Source organism: Cynocephalus volans, chromosome 1, assembly GCF_027409185.1.
Source record: "Cynocephalus volans isolate mCynVol1 chromosome 1, mCynVol1.pri, whole genome shotgun sequence".
NCBI lineage: Eukaryota > Metazoa > Chordata > Mammalia > Dermoptera > Cynocephalidae > Cynocephalus > Cynocephalus volans.
The window spans coordinates 280,278,526-280,294,732 of NC_084460.1; the positions used below are offsets into that span (position 1 = coordinate 280,278,526).

At 46.7% G+C, this 16,207-nt stretch overlaps 1 protein-coding gene across 1 annotated transcript in view; it reads right to left on the reverse strand.

Moving 5' to 3' along the window:
• The window catches only part of MARCHF4 (membrane associated ring-CH-type finger 4), a 101,254-nt gene extending 93,542 nt beyond the window's left edge, over positions 1-7,712 (reverse strand). Inside the window, exon 1 of the mRNA XM_063078010.1 lies at positions 7,188-7,712. Within this exon, the coding sequence (XP_062934080.1) occupies positions 7,188-7,712 (525 nt within the window). The remainder of the gene's footprint in view (positions 1-7,187) is intronic.
• Between the last annotated feature and the right edge of the window lie 8,495 nt (positions 7,713-16,207).

A 16,207-nucleotide genomic window follows, 5' to 3' on the forward strand; every position in this document is an offset into this window, starting at 1 on the left:
GCACAATTAGCTAGGTCCAAGACTGGGGCCTGTGTGCACCGACTGTGGGGCGTGAGGTCGTTCCTTGGATCATGGAGTTGGACAGAATCTATTATTTGCAGACTCCCCCTTTTCCCCTGACAGTTTGCATCTACCTTTGAGCTCAAATTGTAACTTGTTCAATTTTGCTATTTTGTTATGAGGCAGTCAGCCCTTTGTGCACCCCACTTTTGCTTTCAACACACACAGAAGGACGTATTAAATGTGTCCTAAATGTAATACGCACATGTAAACTCTAGCTTACATATAATACATCTCAGGAGGGGGATGGTCTGCAGCTCGGGCCATACAGTATTCACTTGCCAGCTCCTTTACATCTGGGCTCACTTCCAACTTGGCTTCCTTCCCAGCAAACAAGAAGCAGCTCGCTCATTCCCACACTCCTCTGAGTATCTCTTCCCTTTCCAACCTTCTCCCCCTCCCCCAACCCACAGGCCACAGCTGGGCTTCTCCAACATACCAGCTGGAAAAGAGAGCAGAAAGAGAGTGTGAGAGCTTCCCAATTCTTTCTCCTTTCTTCTCCTAGGCTCCTTTGAAATCCAAATCTCACCACCTCCTGCCCTCCCAACCTTATTTAGTAATTCTTTATGGGGGGGGGAGGCTGGGGAGTCGGGGGTGGTCTCAGCTAGATGCAACACCTGATAAATTAGCCAACCCACCCCAAGCTGACACAGGTTGGCAAGGGGAGGATTACTCCAAAGTGAACACTGGTAGAGGATCTACAGACAATTGATTTGAAAACTGTTCCACAACTGTCAAGGTACCAGGCATCTCCCCTCCTCCCATCCCTGTTCTGTCTGTGAAAGTGAGACAGATGCACTCAATGTTTTATTCGTGTGCATGTGTGTGCATGTGAGTAATAGCTAAACCTGTGAAATAGCCAGGAACCTTATGGTGGGGTAGGAACATTCTTACATCATTTCCCAATAAAGAGCTGGAACATTGGTGAGAGCCTTGAGTAGAGAAAGGGTCCTTGGAGCTTCGACGTTAAGTAGGACCAGGACTGGCAGAAGTGGGAACTCAAAGGCTACGGTGGAGAAACTCACAACTGTAGTGAGTAACTGGGTTCCCTCTTTTCTGGGATGGTTCTATATCCTTAGGTCCATGAGGGTGTCTGTTGCCTATTGGCCATGAAGGGCTTTCTTTCCTAAGATGGTGTGTCTGTGGTAAAAATTCACAACTGCAACAAACACATGACTCCCAACAACTTGGGATTTCTACGAACACAGAACAGAGATTATTCTTTTCAATCTGTGCTGAAGTCACATTTGTTTATGCCATGTATTGTGTACACTTGGACTAGATGTCCTAGGATGAGATGAGCCCTTGCACTGGAGAGGGATGAGGGGTCATCTCTTTCTGCTTAGATAAAAGTCTCTCTGGACCCCCAAACAATCTCATTTATGAACTCCAACTTTCAAGCTCAGAAGGGATCTTGAGGCTCATCTAGTCCTGGTCACCCGTATGATTCCCCTTCAAAGGCAGCCTATGCTACCTTGGGACAGCTTTGATGGAAAGTTCTTTCTAATATCAAAACCCAGGTTGACTTCTCTGGAGATCTCATCACTGGCCAAGGAACTGCCTTTTAGGCCCCTTTTTCTGCAGAGCACACTTTCAGTCCTTGATACCAGCTAGTTTTTTTCTCCTGGGTGTTCTCTTTTCCTTAGTGCCCTTACCTGTGTGGCTGCCACCTGAATGAGCTCCAGAGGCCCATTCATTCAAAAAATATTGATAGAGCATGAAGCACATGCCAGGTACTGGACTGAGAGCTGATGATCCCGTGATGAACCAACACACACAGGTCACTTCCTCCAAGCACCTGACAGTTCCTTTACAGTGTCCCCCTCAGACCCAGGCAGCAGCACCCCCTAGCTTTAGAGGGCCCCACTTCAACTGCGCCTCTCCCCACAGAGGAGGAGTCTGCAGGGTCAAAAAGCCATGCCTCTGTTTCGGAACATGCTCCAATTACTTGGGACCCTGTAATTCCTGCCCAGACAGCTATGAGCCTGCTTCCAGGATCTGCAGGGTTCTCTTCTTCAGGTCCATAAACTGTTCCCTCCTAGGCCCAAGGGCAGGAGAATACGGCAAGGGGCCACTGTTTGGGGGATTATATGGATAGAGCTTGGACAAACTAGCTGGAATGTCTGTATATGTGTGTCTAAGGCTCCTTGGTGCAGGATGGAGTCAACGGTGAAAAGAGAGAGTGGCCCACAGACCAAGGGCCAGATATCCCCATTTGGCCAGCATGGAATTCAGAAAAATCTAAAAGTCCTAAATTCAAATGTGTCTTCCAGGTTGTTTTGAAGGTATATCTTTCAGGATAGGAGGATAGACTGTGTTTTGTTTAACAGTTCGTTAGCTGGATTTATTCCTTTTAAATATTTCGGCCTCTGGTATGTAAACTACCATTTATACTCTTGCTCTAGGGCCTTAAAATGGTGGATGGGTCTCTTATTTGTGGAGACAGATATTTATTAAATAAATACACAAAAAAATGTAAAATCGAACCATACTGCTAAGATGAATAAGTACACCATTTGGGTCTCTCCTAAAATTCTCTACTAGATCTCCATTCCCAGGGTTCTCACTGGATCTTAGGGTCTCCAGGTTCCCTGAGCCCTGAAAAGCCCTTATCTTACTCCCCAACAATCCAAAACACTGACAAGGCATTCCTTATTATTCTTGCCCCTCCTGAACATGGGACTCCAGGGAAGCCAATCCCAGGAAGAATAAGAAAGGCAGACCACGCCTGCTACGCTCTTCCAGATTCCTCTCCTGCTTTCCTAGATTCAAAACACGTGCCCCTCCCCACCCCGACTGCCATGGTGAATTTCACGCTCGTGCCCACCTCCGGGCACTCCACAGCTGCCCAGCTGGGAGGCGGTTTCACCTCTTTGTCAAGTTTCCGTGTGTGAGTGCCCGGAAGTGGTGCAAAGACGAAACCCACCATGGCAGTGTGGGAGGGGGCACATCACTTCTGCTTTCATCTGCCTGACCTCCAGCTCGCAGCCTAAATCCATTTCTTCTCATCTGCTGTTCAGCAGCAAGAGAGAAGCCTTCCGTGACTAATTGGGGGAAAGGTTATAAATTCCCCTGCTCACCTCTCTGAACAAGCACCCCGCACACGAGCAGCTTTTAAACACACATCTCTTTCTTGTGCCCGATATTACTGTAATTCGCTCAGGCTCACTGTCTGTGTGTTCTTGATCTCTATCAGCTCCTGTGATGTCTGGGATAGACTGTGACACTCACAGAGGGCAGGGCCACATCTACCCTGTGTCTCTGGACCCTGCTCAGCAGAGCGGCAGGCATAGGTAGGCACTTAGTAAAGACTTTGATGATGGAAACAGAGGAGCAGCACTCTGAGCCTAGAGCATTGTAAGCGCACAAGAAGTAATCCACAGCACAGCCAGACCCCACACAGCAGTCCTCCTGCCAGCCTGTGAGCCAGGGCACACTTTTCTTTCTAAACAAGGCAGGGAGCACCCTCTTGCATCTGAAATAATAATAATAACATGAACAAAACACTGTGACAGCACTGCTGTGATCATATCAACTGATTTGCTACTCAGAATAATTTTATATAGTGGGGGCTATCATTATTATCCCAGCTTTACAAATGAGGAATCCAAGGCACAGAGAGCTGTGTAACTTGTTCAAGCCTCTAACTGGGGCCATCTGGCTTTTGAGACCTCAGCTTAACCACCATGGTACACTGTCCTTCGAAGTGGACTAATGCAGCGTCAACTGAAAATAGGAGAATGAAGGGTTGCCAGCTGAGATCTTGTCCCACACTCTTGTGGGTCCTTGACCTCCATCCAACAGGAATGAATGGCCAAGAGAAGGAAAATGACAACTCAGTGACTTTCCAGCATGGAGCCAAGTAAGTTCTCAAAGCATTTGTTCACACTCATCCTCACTCCTCCTGTCTTCTCTTCTGTTTTCCAAATGTGCTAAGCTTGTTCACATTCAGGCCTTTGAACTTGCTGTTTCCTCCACCTGGAATGCTCTTCCCCCAGACCTGTGTATTGCTGGGTCGTCCTCATCATTTAGCACCAGCTCAGGTGGTGCACTCTAAGGAAGGCTTTTCCTGATCATCCTATTTAATATGACTGTACCTTCCTCACACCCTCCCTTTCATTCTTGTCTAACTCATTTTCCTTTTTTAGGAACACTGTCTGAAATCACCTTACTTATCTACTAGTTTGCTTGTCTGTTTCTGTGTCTCCACTCAAATGGCAGCTTCAGGAGAGCAGAGATCTCATCTGTTTCGTTCACTCCCAGATCTTCAGTGCCTGAAATAGCACCTGGCACACTGTAGGTGCACAGTATACATTTGTTAAATAAATGCATGCATAAATGAATGGAGGCAAAGTCTCTTGTAGATTTGTGCAAAGGTGGAACTAGCTGGATCTTCCAGTCGCCACCACCAAAGGTGGAACTAACAGGATCCTCCTGTTGCCCCCACCATATATATTGCAAGTGTTTGGCAGGAAGAGACCAAATTTTTATTTTGGGCAGCTTTTTAGCCTCTAGAGCAGAAGCAAATGACTGGGTGATGGATAGGGGAGAGATTGTTTAGCTCCTTTGTTTGGACAGGGAAAAGACCAAGACATTCAGCTACTGAGATTGCAGACTCTCTGCACCCCCTCCAGGGCCACATGTAGACAATTGCTGGACAGTTCTCTCCCTGAACAGATACTGAAATGCAGAAATCTCAGCTTCTCTCTCCCCACCACTCTCAAGTCTTTCCTCTCTCTCTCTCTCCTTCTCCATCTCCAAGTCTATCTCTTTTCCTTCTCTAGAGTGTCCCTCTTTTCCTCTCCTTTGTCTCCCTTCCTCCCTAAAATGCTGTGATGAAAAATGGGAAGTGGGAAACTGTGTTCTCCTCATCTAATGTAATACACAAATTACCCTTATTACTACTATAATACAATCACATTAAAACTTCTTGGCTCCTGCACAGACAAAGTAAACCCCCCAAACATAATAATCATATGCAGGAAGTGCTTGATTTGGTTCAGTCTTAATACAGACATGGCCCCCTATTTCTCCCACATAATAATACAGCCCATTCCTTTATTGGTGTCAGCTTTTTTATTCCATGCTTTATTTATGACACATTGTAAAAATGATGAACAAGAAAGGAAAGCTCCTAACCTCCAACCAGACCTTATATCATATGAGGCATTTTACAATATTGCTAATGATCCCTTTTTCTTTTTTCAATAAAATACTTTTCATTATCAAAATACATGCTCATTATATATTAATCCTTTGCAAGGTATTTTCACACTCATTATCTCCTGGATTCTCCCAACACATCTGTAAGTAAAGGGGGGGGGACAGAAAAGGTGTCTCTAAATCACAGAAGGTGGAAAAGGTGTCCAGGAGCATAAAGCAACTTAAAGAAGTTCCCATAGCAGGTGAAATATCATCTCAGGACATACTCCAAATCCTGCTGTTTTCTAGAGATAAGAACAGTCTTGCCAAAAGCAACACTCCCAGTGGCCCCTTGACATGCAGACCTGAGCCAGCCCATGGAGAAGAAAGAAATAACCTAGGAAGTCAGGAAAAGATAAGGCTCCTAATTGGGGCAAGATCCTGACACAAAGCACCCCAAAGTGAGAGTGCTTTGGGTCACCCTTGCTGTAAATCAAGCCACTCTACCTTGTAGCTCAGCTGGAGGCTAAGCACTCAAAGTGGAAAGAAAGGCACAGCAGGCACCCTGGGCCTTCTTCTCCAACTGGTATTTTCAACTCTGGGAAACCCTTTATTTGATACTTCAGGCCATCCTAGCCACAAAACAAAGGAACCCAGACCTCAGCATCTCAGAGACATTTATTTGCATGAAGATCTATATCACTTCCCCTCATAATGCCCAGGCTGTGGCCCCAGGCATCACTGAAGTGCTTTGCCCATTCAGAGCAAAGAGAAAGAATAAATGAAAATGTCAGCTAAGGCTGTATCTCACAGAGCAGTTCTCAGCAAGAACCAGAGCCAGTCAGGAGCCCCAGCCTGGCACCTACTGCACTGCCACTTCTTCACGAAGCACCCAAAAGTCTTCCCTCCATGTCAGGAAATTGCTGTAGATGTGGCTGACGTGAACACAAAACTCTGCCCATGTTGCAAGTGTACGTTCTTTCTCCAGCATCATCTTTTTCCAGATTTTCAGGTCAGCCTTTTCCATTGGGGGTTCTTTGGAAAGCGTTGCCATAATTCATGGCTCTTGAAGAATATATGCACACCATCCAGTATTGCAGGCACTAGAATCTAAGTGGAGTAGGAAGGGGTATCTGTGAAAATCTGAATGGATAGGATAGGGAGAACCCACCAGACTTGGGAAAGTTCTGGTGCATGATATACTTGGCATCCCCTATCCTGGATGGGAAGAGTTTAAGAGACATTCTAAGTCAATGTACTTTAGGCCTGAGAAGTAGAATAGATATAGCAAGATGTCCTACTCTCTTCTCCATGTCCCTTTAACTCACTCTCACCCCCATTTACCTACCTGCTTTCAACACAGAAAAATTTGAGTCTGCCAAGAAGTATCTTAGCAAATCATAGAGTCATTCTGGACCTAGAATCCCTCTCGATTTTCTCCTCAGTGACTAGGATATACCGCTGAGGATGTCAATATGATATGGGAGGAGGTAGTCTCAAAGTGAGAGAACAGGGCTGTTGAATTTCAACCTATGAGAATAGGGAAAGAGAACAAGATCTTGACACACTTTCAGAGAGAGAAGACGTTTAAATCTAGGACTGAAGATGGGCTGGAGAAAATGTCACTAACAACAAATCAGATAAAAGGATACTTTGGCAACAAGTATGAATGTACCACCAAGTTCCTTCATTTCATTGCTTCTGGATCTTCTATTCTGAGGATGCTTATGGAATTTTTGGATAAGATTGAAGACACCAGCATTGGAAGGAAATGCAAAAACTAAAGTACAACTGAGCCACCAAACAGACTATATCAGGAACCAGTCACCTGTTGGAAAAACTTAACCACAAGAAACATCAATGTTAAACTTAAATGTTTCTAACACTAAAGACAGCATAGTGATTCCCCAGGGCAAGCAGGTGAGTAGCAATCTGCAAGACCTGGAGATACCACAAGGAAGTAGGAGAAGGGAAAAGGGACTCACCTGTTCTGGCCCTTGGAAGCAGATGCGACAGAGTGGGGTCCTCATACCACTGTCCAGACTGCTGCCCAGTGAGTAGCAATCCTCAGCCTTCCCCTTACAGAAGTCATCTGAGGAGGCACTGCTGAGCAGTGAGGCAGGTGGCTCTGTGGCTGGGCCACCCCAGTCATCTCCCACAGAAGAAGGTGGCAAAGGTGGTGGAGATGGCAGAGGAGGGGTCTCCCTGCCGACCACTTCTCGAGGACCCCTCCATCCTGCCCACCCCCCGGCACCCAGAGCCGGAAGGGTGTTGTTGTTGGCTGTCAAACCAGGGGGCTGGGGGTCGCCGTGCATGGGCAGGGGCGCTGGAGGGGGGCGCCGCAGTAGGAAAACCTTTAGGTCATTGAAGAGCATGCGGCAGCGGCACTTGAGGAGACCCTGGTGGCGCAACATCTGGGGAGCTGGGGCACACAATCCACAGCAGTACCAGCCACAGTAGCAGCAGCAGCAGCACCACCACCAGAGCAGCCCACACAGGGGCATTAGCATGTGCCCAGTGGAAGCAGACAGCCCGAGAGGGGCAGTTGGAGTCTTTGAAGAGGGGAATAGGATGAGTTGGGGGTCCACAGTGTGTCTGTATTATGGGGGAGTTTGCTTTCTCACTGGCTCTTCTTACAACCCCTCAAGTAGCAAATAAATTGTTCCCAGGACTGAGAGCTGTGAGTCACTGATTCTGAACTCTACTTGGAAAGCCCAACAACAAAAAAGTTTTTCTTGTACTGACACTCCCACCCTAACCTCATACTTTGCTCAGGGTGTCATCTCTCTGCCTTTGTTTGACCTGGGGACACTGGTAGGAACAGGGGGATAGAAGAAATGCTGAGAATGGGCTGTTAGAGCCTTAAGATCAATGTCTGATTGTTAAAAATTCCCAGGGAAAGGATTATTGGGTTCTTCGCAAATTTCTAGGCAGTGGGAAATTTTTCTTTCATATAAAAAGGTGGGGAAGATTATAAATCAAATTTGAGTGGATTGAGCTGGGCTTAGGGAAAACTAGCTCAATGAAGAATTGAGGACTGAATGTGTGAGAGTTTTGCTCAGGTAGTAGGAGATCGATGGGGTGGGGAGGGGGTGGAGAGGAGAAGAGGTTGGGAGAAGTTTTAATTCTCCTGGGCAGAAAACTGGGGCAATTAACCCCCAGAAGCACCACGGTTGCTTTTAAGAGAGCAGTTGGGTGGGGGGAGAAGGTTGCAGGTGAAATTGGGCAAGGGGCTTGTGCTTTGCCTTTGCAGCCAAGGGCTGCATAGAAGAGGGGAAAGCCAATTAGGAGAATGGAGGTGGGAAAGGGTTGGGAAGGGGAAAGGGAAGGGAGGGAGAGAAAAGATCTTTTAACCCTTGTAGAGCTGCCTCCTTCCTGAGCATTAAGATCCTGACTAAAGAAAGGGTGTGTGTCTGGGGGTGGCAGGGTGGAGGAGCAGAGAAAAGGGGTAGAAGAGAGGGACGTGTGGGAGGCAACAGGAGAAAGGAGTAGTTACATTATCTCAGCCCCCAGCGCACCCCTGCTGCAGTCTGTAAATCCGTGGCCCCCTCCCCTCGGTTCCATCAAAGGTCCCTTCGGGCAAGGGGGAAGAGCCGGGAGAAGGGCAGGTCCGGGCGGGCGAGTAGCCCCGCCTTCTGCTCCTCTTCCTCCCGTGGGTCGTCGTCGCCCCCCTCCTCCTGCTCCGGGTCTGCCCGCGCCCACCGCTGCTGCTGCGGCGGCGGCGGCGGCGACTGCTGGTCGGCGTCCGGGTGTCTCCGGGGCGGGGGCTGCTCTGGCTCGTCCTCTGGCTGCTGCCCGCCGTCCGGCGCGGTCGCGACTCCGGGCTTCATGATCCTCTTCCTCCTCCTCCTCCTTCCCGGGGGGCCGGCCCTGAGCCCCCGCGCCCGGGCAGCGCTGCCATGCAACCAGAGGCGAGGCAAGCGTGGGGTGGGGGCGGCTGGGGGGTAATAAAGAACGAAATAGCACGAGTGGAATAATTCGGTTCTCAAGTAATCAGGAAAGAGTGCTTCTGGGGCTGGGGGCCGAGGAGAGCCGCCGCCGGGCCCTCTCGGCTGCTGTGCCCCGCGACCCCCGGCAAGGGCGGCCTCGGCCCGCTCTCCGCCCCCACCGCCGCCCCTGCCCTCCCCTCCCTGCTCGCCGCCGCCTCTGGCTGCCTGGGCTCGCTGTCCCCACCTCTCCTCGCAGATGCAACGAGGTAAGTCTTGCGTGCGGCGCCAGCTGAAGGTGGGCAGCGGGGAGCGAGGCAGGGGGCCGCGATGGGAGGCAGCCGGCGCTTGGCTCCAGCCTGGCTCTCGCGACTCCCCAAAGCCTTATATAAATGTGTCTCTTATAGAAGCCGCAAGGAAGCAAACCAGATCCCAGGCTGCTGCCAGGTGCTGTCTCGTCTTCCACCGTTGCTCAGCACCCGCCGCCGCGACTGCGGCACCCCCCGGCTCAGTTCTCAGATGGGTGGTGCTGGGAGGGAGGTGGCGGGGCGGTGAGCTGACCGTCCGAGGACTGAACACAGGACTGTCGGAGACAGGGCTCAGCTCCCGCCGCCGCCGCCGCGTTCAGCACCCCGGCGAGTGGACAGCTCCCGCCCAGCCCCGGCGCGTCACGCTCGCGGGGCCCTGACGCAGACGCCGCGGAGGGGCGGAGGAGGAAAGGGGCTAGAGGCAGAGGGAGCGACAGGAGGAGAGAAGAGCTGTGCGAGGGAAGGAGGGAGGGAGGAAGGAGCCCAGTGACGACGAGCAGGGAGACGAGGCAGCGGGGACGGAGGGAGCTGTTCGGGTCCTGACGCCTGCGTTCCCCCATCCGGAAAGTGTCAGAGTACATGGCACGGCTGTGACACTTCTGCCCCCCCGTACACCGCTCCCCTCGATGCCTGTACACAGAGACCCCGACCTCTCAACCAGTCTTTCCATGCTCGTATGAACATTTAAAGTAGATATCAGCCTGCAAGCTCTGGAGGAGACAAAGTTCGGTGACTTCCACATTGAAACTGAGACTTGATGGAGACTAAGTCCGTCGCGACTAAGACCTCATGAGAAGGGAATACTTCAAATCTTCAAACGGGGGAGAGGACCCTAGCACCATTTTCGCCAGTTTCTTCTAGAATTTATGCCAATGGGCAGGGATTTAGGGGGGTCCATTTCAATCCCATGTGCCTAAGTCAGTGGTGGCATGTAGCAGGTTCTCAATACATATTTGTTGAATGGCTTGTGGCCACCATCGGCACAGTCATCATTACTCCAAGCCGCTGTCCTCTTTTACTCATGAATCATCAGAATCCAGAGGAATATCATAGCTTCATCTTAACTGATATCACCAGCCTCCCTCCTTATCCAAGCCTTTCACTGAGCCACTGACAAGGGGTAATTTGAAATGGATTTTAATATTCTCTCCTAGTTCTGCTTCTGACTCATGTCAACCTACCTATTCTTCTCAAGGAGCTTCTAGTGAGAAAAAAAAGCGTCCCTAAATGCAAAGAGCATGAAAAAGAAAAAAACTTAAAGTGCTTTGTATGAATACTCGGTATTTGCAGCTGTAAACTTTGGTCATTTAAAATTTGAGATTGCATTCTTACCTGTCCTCATAAACCTCTCTCTCTCTCTCTCTCTCTCTCTCTCTCTCTCTCTCTCACACACACACACACACACACACACACACACACACATCCCTCTAGGGTCATATACTTGGAGAAGACATCCCAGTGACTCATCTACACAGCTGCAGCAATGCCTTTAGAAATATTGGAGCCATAGACAGAGTAGCATGTAAAAGTTCTGCACCAAAATATCATTAGCATAAAGTTTAGCCCAATGAATCATAAGGAAACCATCCCTTTGCCGCCATCTCCATGAAAGATTCATTTCTACAAGCTCTAAGGGGCAAGGACCTACATCTGGGTCTTGGTTAACCTAGCATGTCTGCTTGTCTGAATCATGCCCCAGCTCCCATTACGGATGCTGATACCCAGCCCAAGGTGAGTAATTTAAAGATGACACTGATGCTTTTAATAACTACAAAATAATACTTATATTATTGATATCAGCATGAACACTGTGTTGCAAAATTCTACCTGCCCTAAAAGAAAATCTCCTGTTCACACCACCCTATATCTGCCTCTGGCATTGCACAAATCACACTCTATAATAATTATCTCATCATGCATTCATCTTCCTTCGTATGACTCAGAGCTCCTTGAAGGTAGAGACCAGTATTTATATTTGTATCATCAGCACATAATTCAGTATCTCAAGTCCAGTAGATGATCAAGAAAATGGGCTCTAAATGAATAAAATAACCTTATGTTTCAGTGAGGCTACCATATTGCTTCTCTTTAGCTTAGACACATACATGTGAGTACTCTCATATATGACTGAATATCTGCTCTACCAAAAATTGAGTTTTAGTACCAAAAATTGAGTTTTAGTATTTTGTGCTCATAAAATGCTAGTTCCAAGTATATTGTGCAAGTAAATTAGAACAGGAGATAGAAAAGTCATATGAAGCTTATATTCAGAGTCACAGAAATGGGTGGTGTTCATAAGAATACTGCCTTTCCCAACCCTTCCACTGAAAGTGATAAGATTTATAGAAACAGAAAGCTTTTAAAAATGAGAAGCCACAACAGGATTGTCTTCAGAATGACTGAGAGGCCTGCTTGTAATGTAATGTAGATCCTGAAAATCATCTCACTTAGTTAGATTCTCCTGAGGCTGGTATTGAATCATGAGTCCCATGAGTAAAAACAGCCATAAAGATGTTAAATCCATGGGTCTCTATTTAAACATTTAAAAAATACTTACTAAACACAAATCATAAGTAAGGCATTGTATTGGAAGATGTGGGGAGCACAAAAATGAGTTGGATGGAATTGTATCCCCAAGAGTCTAGTACTATAAATCTTACATAATCATAATACAAAGCATAAAATTATAAATGCTACAAAGGTATAAACAATTTTGGGAGTGTTCAGAATAGGGAGGTAATGGGTACATCTTGGCAGCAATTAGGAGAGGTGGGAAGAGGTAGTGGGTGGTGGAGATAGAAACCAGAGCTCTGGGAAAGCCTTTTTCAAGCTGTGACATTTGAACTGAGTTAAAATACATAGAATTCAGAGGAGGGAAACATATTCCTGGCAGTGGGAGCACTGAATACTTTAGCTTTTCCATTTGGCTGGAAAGGTAGGCTGGAGCCAGACTGCAGAAGGCCTGGAATGCCACTCTGGGAGAACATTTATTCATTGACCAGGTACTTGTTTTAATGGTTTTAAAGATTTGGAGCTGAAGGTGAAGGGCAAAAATAAACTTTATCTTTGAGCAGGTTAATTAGCTGGTTGGGATTTCATTGCTAACAGGTGGGAAGCAATCAATATTTTTCATTTCACGCCAGAAAGTCCTCAGCTCCTTAATAGATTTATTCTTTTAAACGAGGTTGTTTTCAGATATATTTCATTACATACAGAGATACTTGGGTAATATGAATTAGAGGAAGAGCAGAGGAATGAGAGACTCTAAGGAATAATCTTCAGGAATATTAGGAGACTCAGAGATTCAAAAAATACTCCTCATGGAGGCCATTGCAGTTGTTTCTCCAACCAAGAGAGTTCCAAGGGGATCCCTTGTTAGCTGATATTGTTTTTTCTTTACCTAGACAGAGAATACCAAGGCTAGAGGGGATTTTACAGAGCCTTAAAAAAACAGAAGTCTGGAAAGATTAGGCAACTCTGTGCCTAAGATCCCACAGCAAAGTAAGTGTCAGACAAGGGCTAGAACTCATGCATCACCTAATCCTCAAAACAGTTTACTTTTCACTATAGCACAGTTGACTCTTCAAACACATAGTCCCTCAAGAATAACTGCAGAATTACTGTTAATATGCAAATTATTAAGAGCTACCACATACTGGCCACACACCCTTTTCATATGTGCTTAGAAATGCCTGGGTACTTATTAAAATTAGAATTTCATAGGTGCCACCCCAAGTCTACCAAATAAGATTTCTTGGGACCAACCTGGGAATCTACATTTTGATAATTGCCTTACCCAGCTGATTTTTTTGATTCTTAAAACTCTTTAGATGGTAGGTCTTATTTTTCACATTTTTTGGATAAGAAAACTGAGGCTTGGAGAAACCAAGTCTAAAGCTATGCAGTTGATGAAAACCAAAGCTGTGATTCTAACAGAGGCATCTTTGAATCGGAAGTCTGTGCTCTTCTTACTGTGCAATACTGTCTTTTTAGTTAAATTTCTAGATGCCACATGGAATCTCCACATAGTTATCTGTCTGCCATACTGTGTCCTGTGTCAAAAGATAGTTCAAAATTAGGTTAAGGTGTAGTAAGGAGCTTCTAAAATGGTTCCCAATGATCTCTGCCTCCTGGCATTCAAAACCTTGTGTAATCCCCTCTCTTGAGTATGACTGGACCAAGTGACTTGTTTCTAATAAATAGAATACAGCAAAAGTGATGCGATGTCACTTCAGACATCAGGTTACAAAAGACTGATTTCTGCCTTGTTTGCATTCTGTCTTTGGCTTTTCTAGTTTGTTTGCTCTGATGGAAACAGCTGCTATGTTGTGAGCTGCCCTATGGAGAGGTCTGTGTGGATAGGAACTGAGAAGGGCCTCCAGCCAACAGCCAGCAAGGAACCAAGGTCTTTATTCCAGTAGCCCATGAAGAACTGAATCTTGCCAACAACGGCGTGAGTCAGCTTGGAAGTGGATCCTTCCCCAGCTGAGCCTTGAGATGAGTGTAGCCTTGGCTAGCACCTTGATTGCAGCCTCATGAAAGCCCCTAAGGCAGGGCATCCAACTAACCTGTGCCTGAATTCCTAACTTACAGAAATTGAGATAAATGTAGTTGCTCTAGGCCCTCTATACACTATCACAGCCCCCCTCTTCAACAGACAGAGATACCTACCTCTCACCCAGAGTCCATTTCCCTGCATATAAGCATTTTGATCAGATATCAGCCTGCAGGCCTCAGAAGAGATAAAGTTTTGGAAATCACACATTGAACCTGGGGACATGATGGAGACTAAATCCTAATGACTAAGAACTCCTGAGAAGGAAATGCTCCAAACAGGGAGGGTGAATGTTAGTACCATTTTCTTCCACTTTCTATTCTAGAATTTAAACTCCATGGGGCAAGGATTGGGGGGAGGGGTGTCCATTTTGATCCCATGTATCTAGGTCAGTGATGGCGCAAAGTCAGTGCTCAATAAAAATTTGTTGGATGGTTTGTGGCCACCATCAATAGTCATCATTACTCCTAGCCATAGTCCTCTTTTAGTTATGAATCACAAGAATCCAGAGCAATATCATAGCTTCATCTTAAACAATATTGCTGGCCTCAATTTGAAATGGATTTTAATATCCTCCTATTTCTGCTCCTGACTCATGTTGCCCTATCCCATTCTTCTCAAGGAGTTTCTAGTGAGCAGAAAAGTGTCCCTAAATGAGAAGAGCACACTAAGTTGTGGGCTAATTTGCTACACAGCAGTTGATAACTCATACATAACAGCACTAAGAACATCAGTCACTACATCCATGATTTCCATGCCTCAAGGTACTGTGCCCTGATCTCAGACAGAGTTCCATCATTCATAAGGCAATGTAAGAATAAATGTAAGAGCTCACCAAGGGGTAAGAAATACCTTGATATGCTTAATTGGTGGTCTTGAACTTATGACTCAGGAACGTGTCTTAAGAATCATCTGTGGTGCTTGTTAAACTTGCAAATTCCTGGGTAGAGTCTCACCTCCAGAGATTCTGATTTAGTGCATGATCCTTACTTTTGATTGGTTCCTTGGGCAAATCTAAGATAGGTGGTGCTTGGGCTCCACTGTGGAGAGCACTGACATGGAAGATAAAGCTCAGAGCCAGCACCCTGCCCTCTGGTTATCAGCCACCGGGAGAGCAGGGCTAGTCACTCCCCACCATGAGTTAGTATGACTCTCCAGACATAAGTAAAGAGGAATTTCAAAATCAATATCAAAAAGAGGCGACATTGTGAAATGGAAAAGCTGAAATCCCAAACAGATTTGTTCATTTGCCATTTGTTCATAGATTATTCCTGGTGATAAGTGTACAGTAAAGAGGAAGGCGGATGAAGTCCTTGCTCTCACAAAGTTCACACCCTCTTGTGGAAAACAGATAAGTAAGCAAAGAATAAAATAAGTTCACTTCCTATGGTGATAAGTGCTGTAAAGAAGCTAAACAGCGTAATGTGATAGAGAGTGACCCACTAGCATGTGTGTTGCAGGAGGAAAGCAGACAGTGAGGACAGGGAAGACTTCCCTGAATTTAGACTTAGGTGAGAAGGACCAAATGATGCAAAGATCCGAGGCAGAGTGCTCCAGTCAGAGCAGTCAACGGGCACAGAGCCTGATGTGGGAGGATGTGCCAAGTTACAGGAAAAGAAAGAAGGCCAGCTGGGGTAAGGGGATGAGCGGGTGATGAGAGAGATAATCAGAGAGCAGAGCAAGAATCATATGTTAAGTCCTGTAAAATGGGGAGAGAGATTGCATTTAATTCTGAGTGAGCTGGAAGCTACTGAAGGATTTGAAGTAATGGATTTCTATTCTTTGAAAGATCACTTTGGTTGCTGTGTAGGGAGTGGACTGGAGACAGGCAAGAGTGGAAATAGCTTGGCCACTAATCAGCTGTATGACTCCAGAATTCAGGTGTAATCTGAGCCCCAGTTCCCCAATCAGTAAAATGTTTGCTTGGGATCAAAACAGCAATGTGGTTCTTTCTACCTTCATTATTCCATGAAAGAGACTGTGGTGGCCTGAATTTAAGCCAACCACTTATATGTGAGTGGAAATTAAGTCTCTGATTTCCATTTCATTGCCTGCCATGGTCATTTGCTATCATCTCAGCACTTCCTCTTCCTCTCTAAGTTCCTGACTGGTGCCTGAACATCCCCTAACCCCTGCTGGGTGGCCTCCTCTCCTGCCACATCCGCAGTATGGGGATGTTCCTAGAGGGGAGTGACTGGCCAGCCTACTTTGTATTC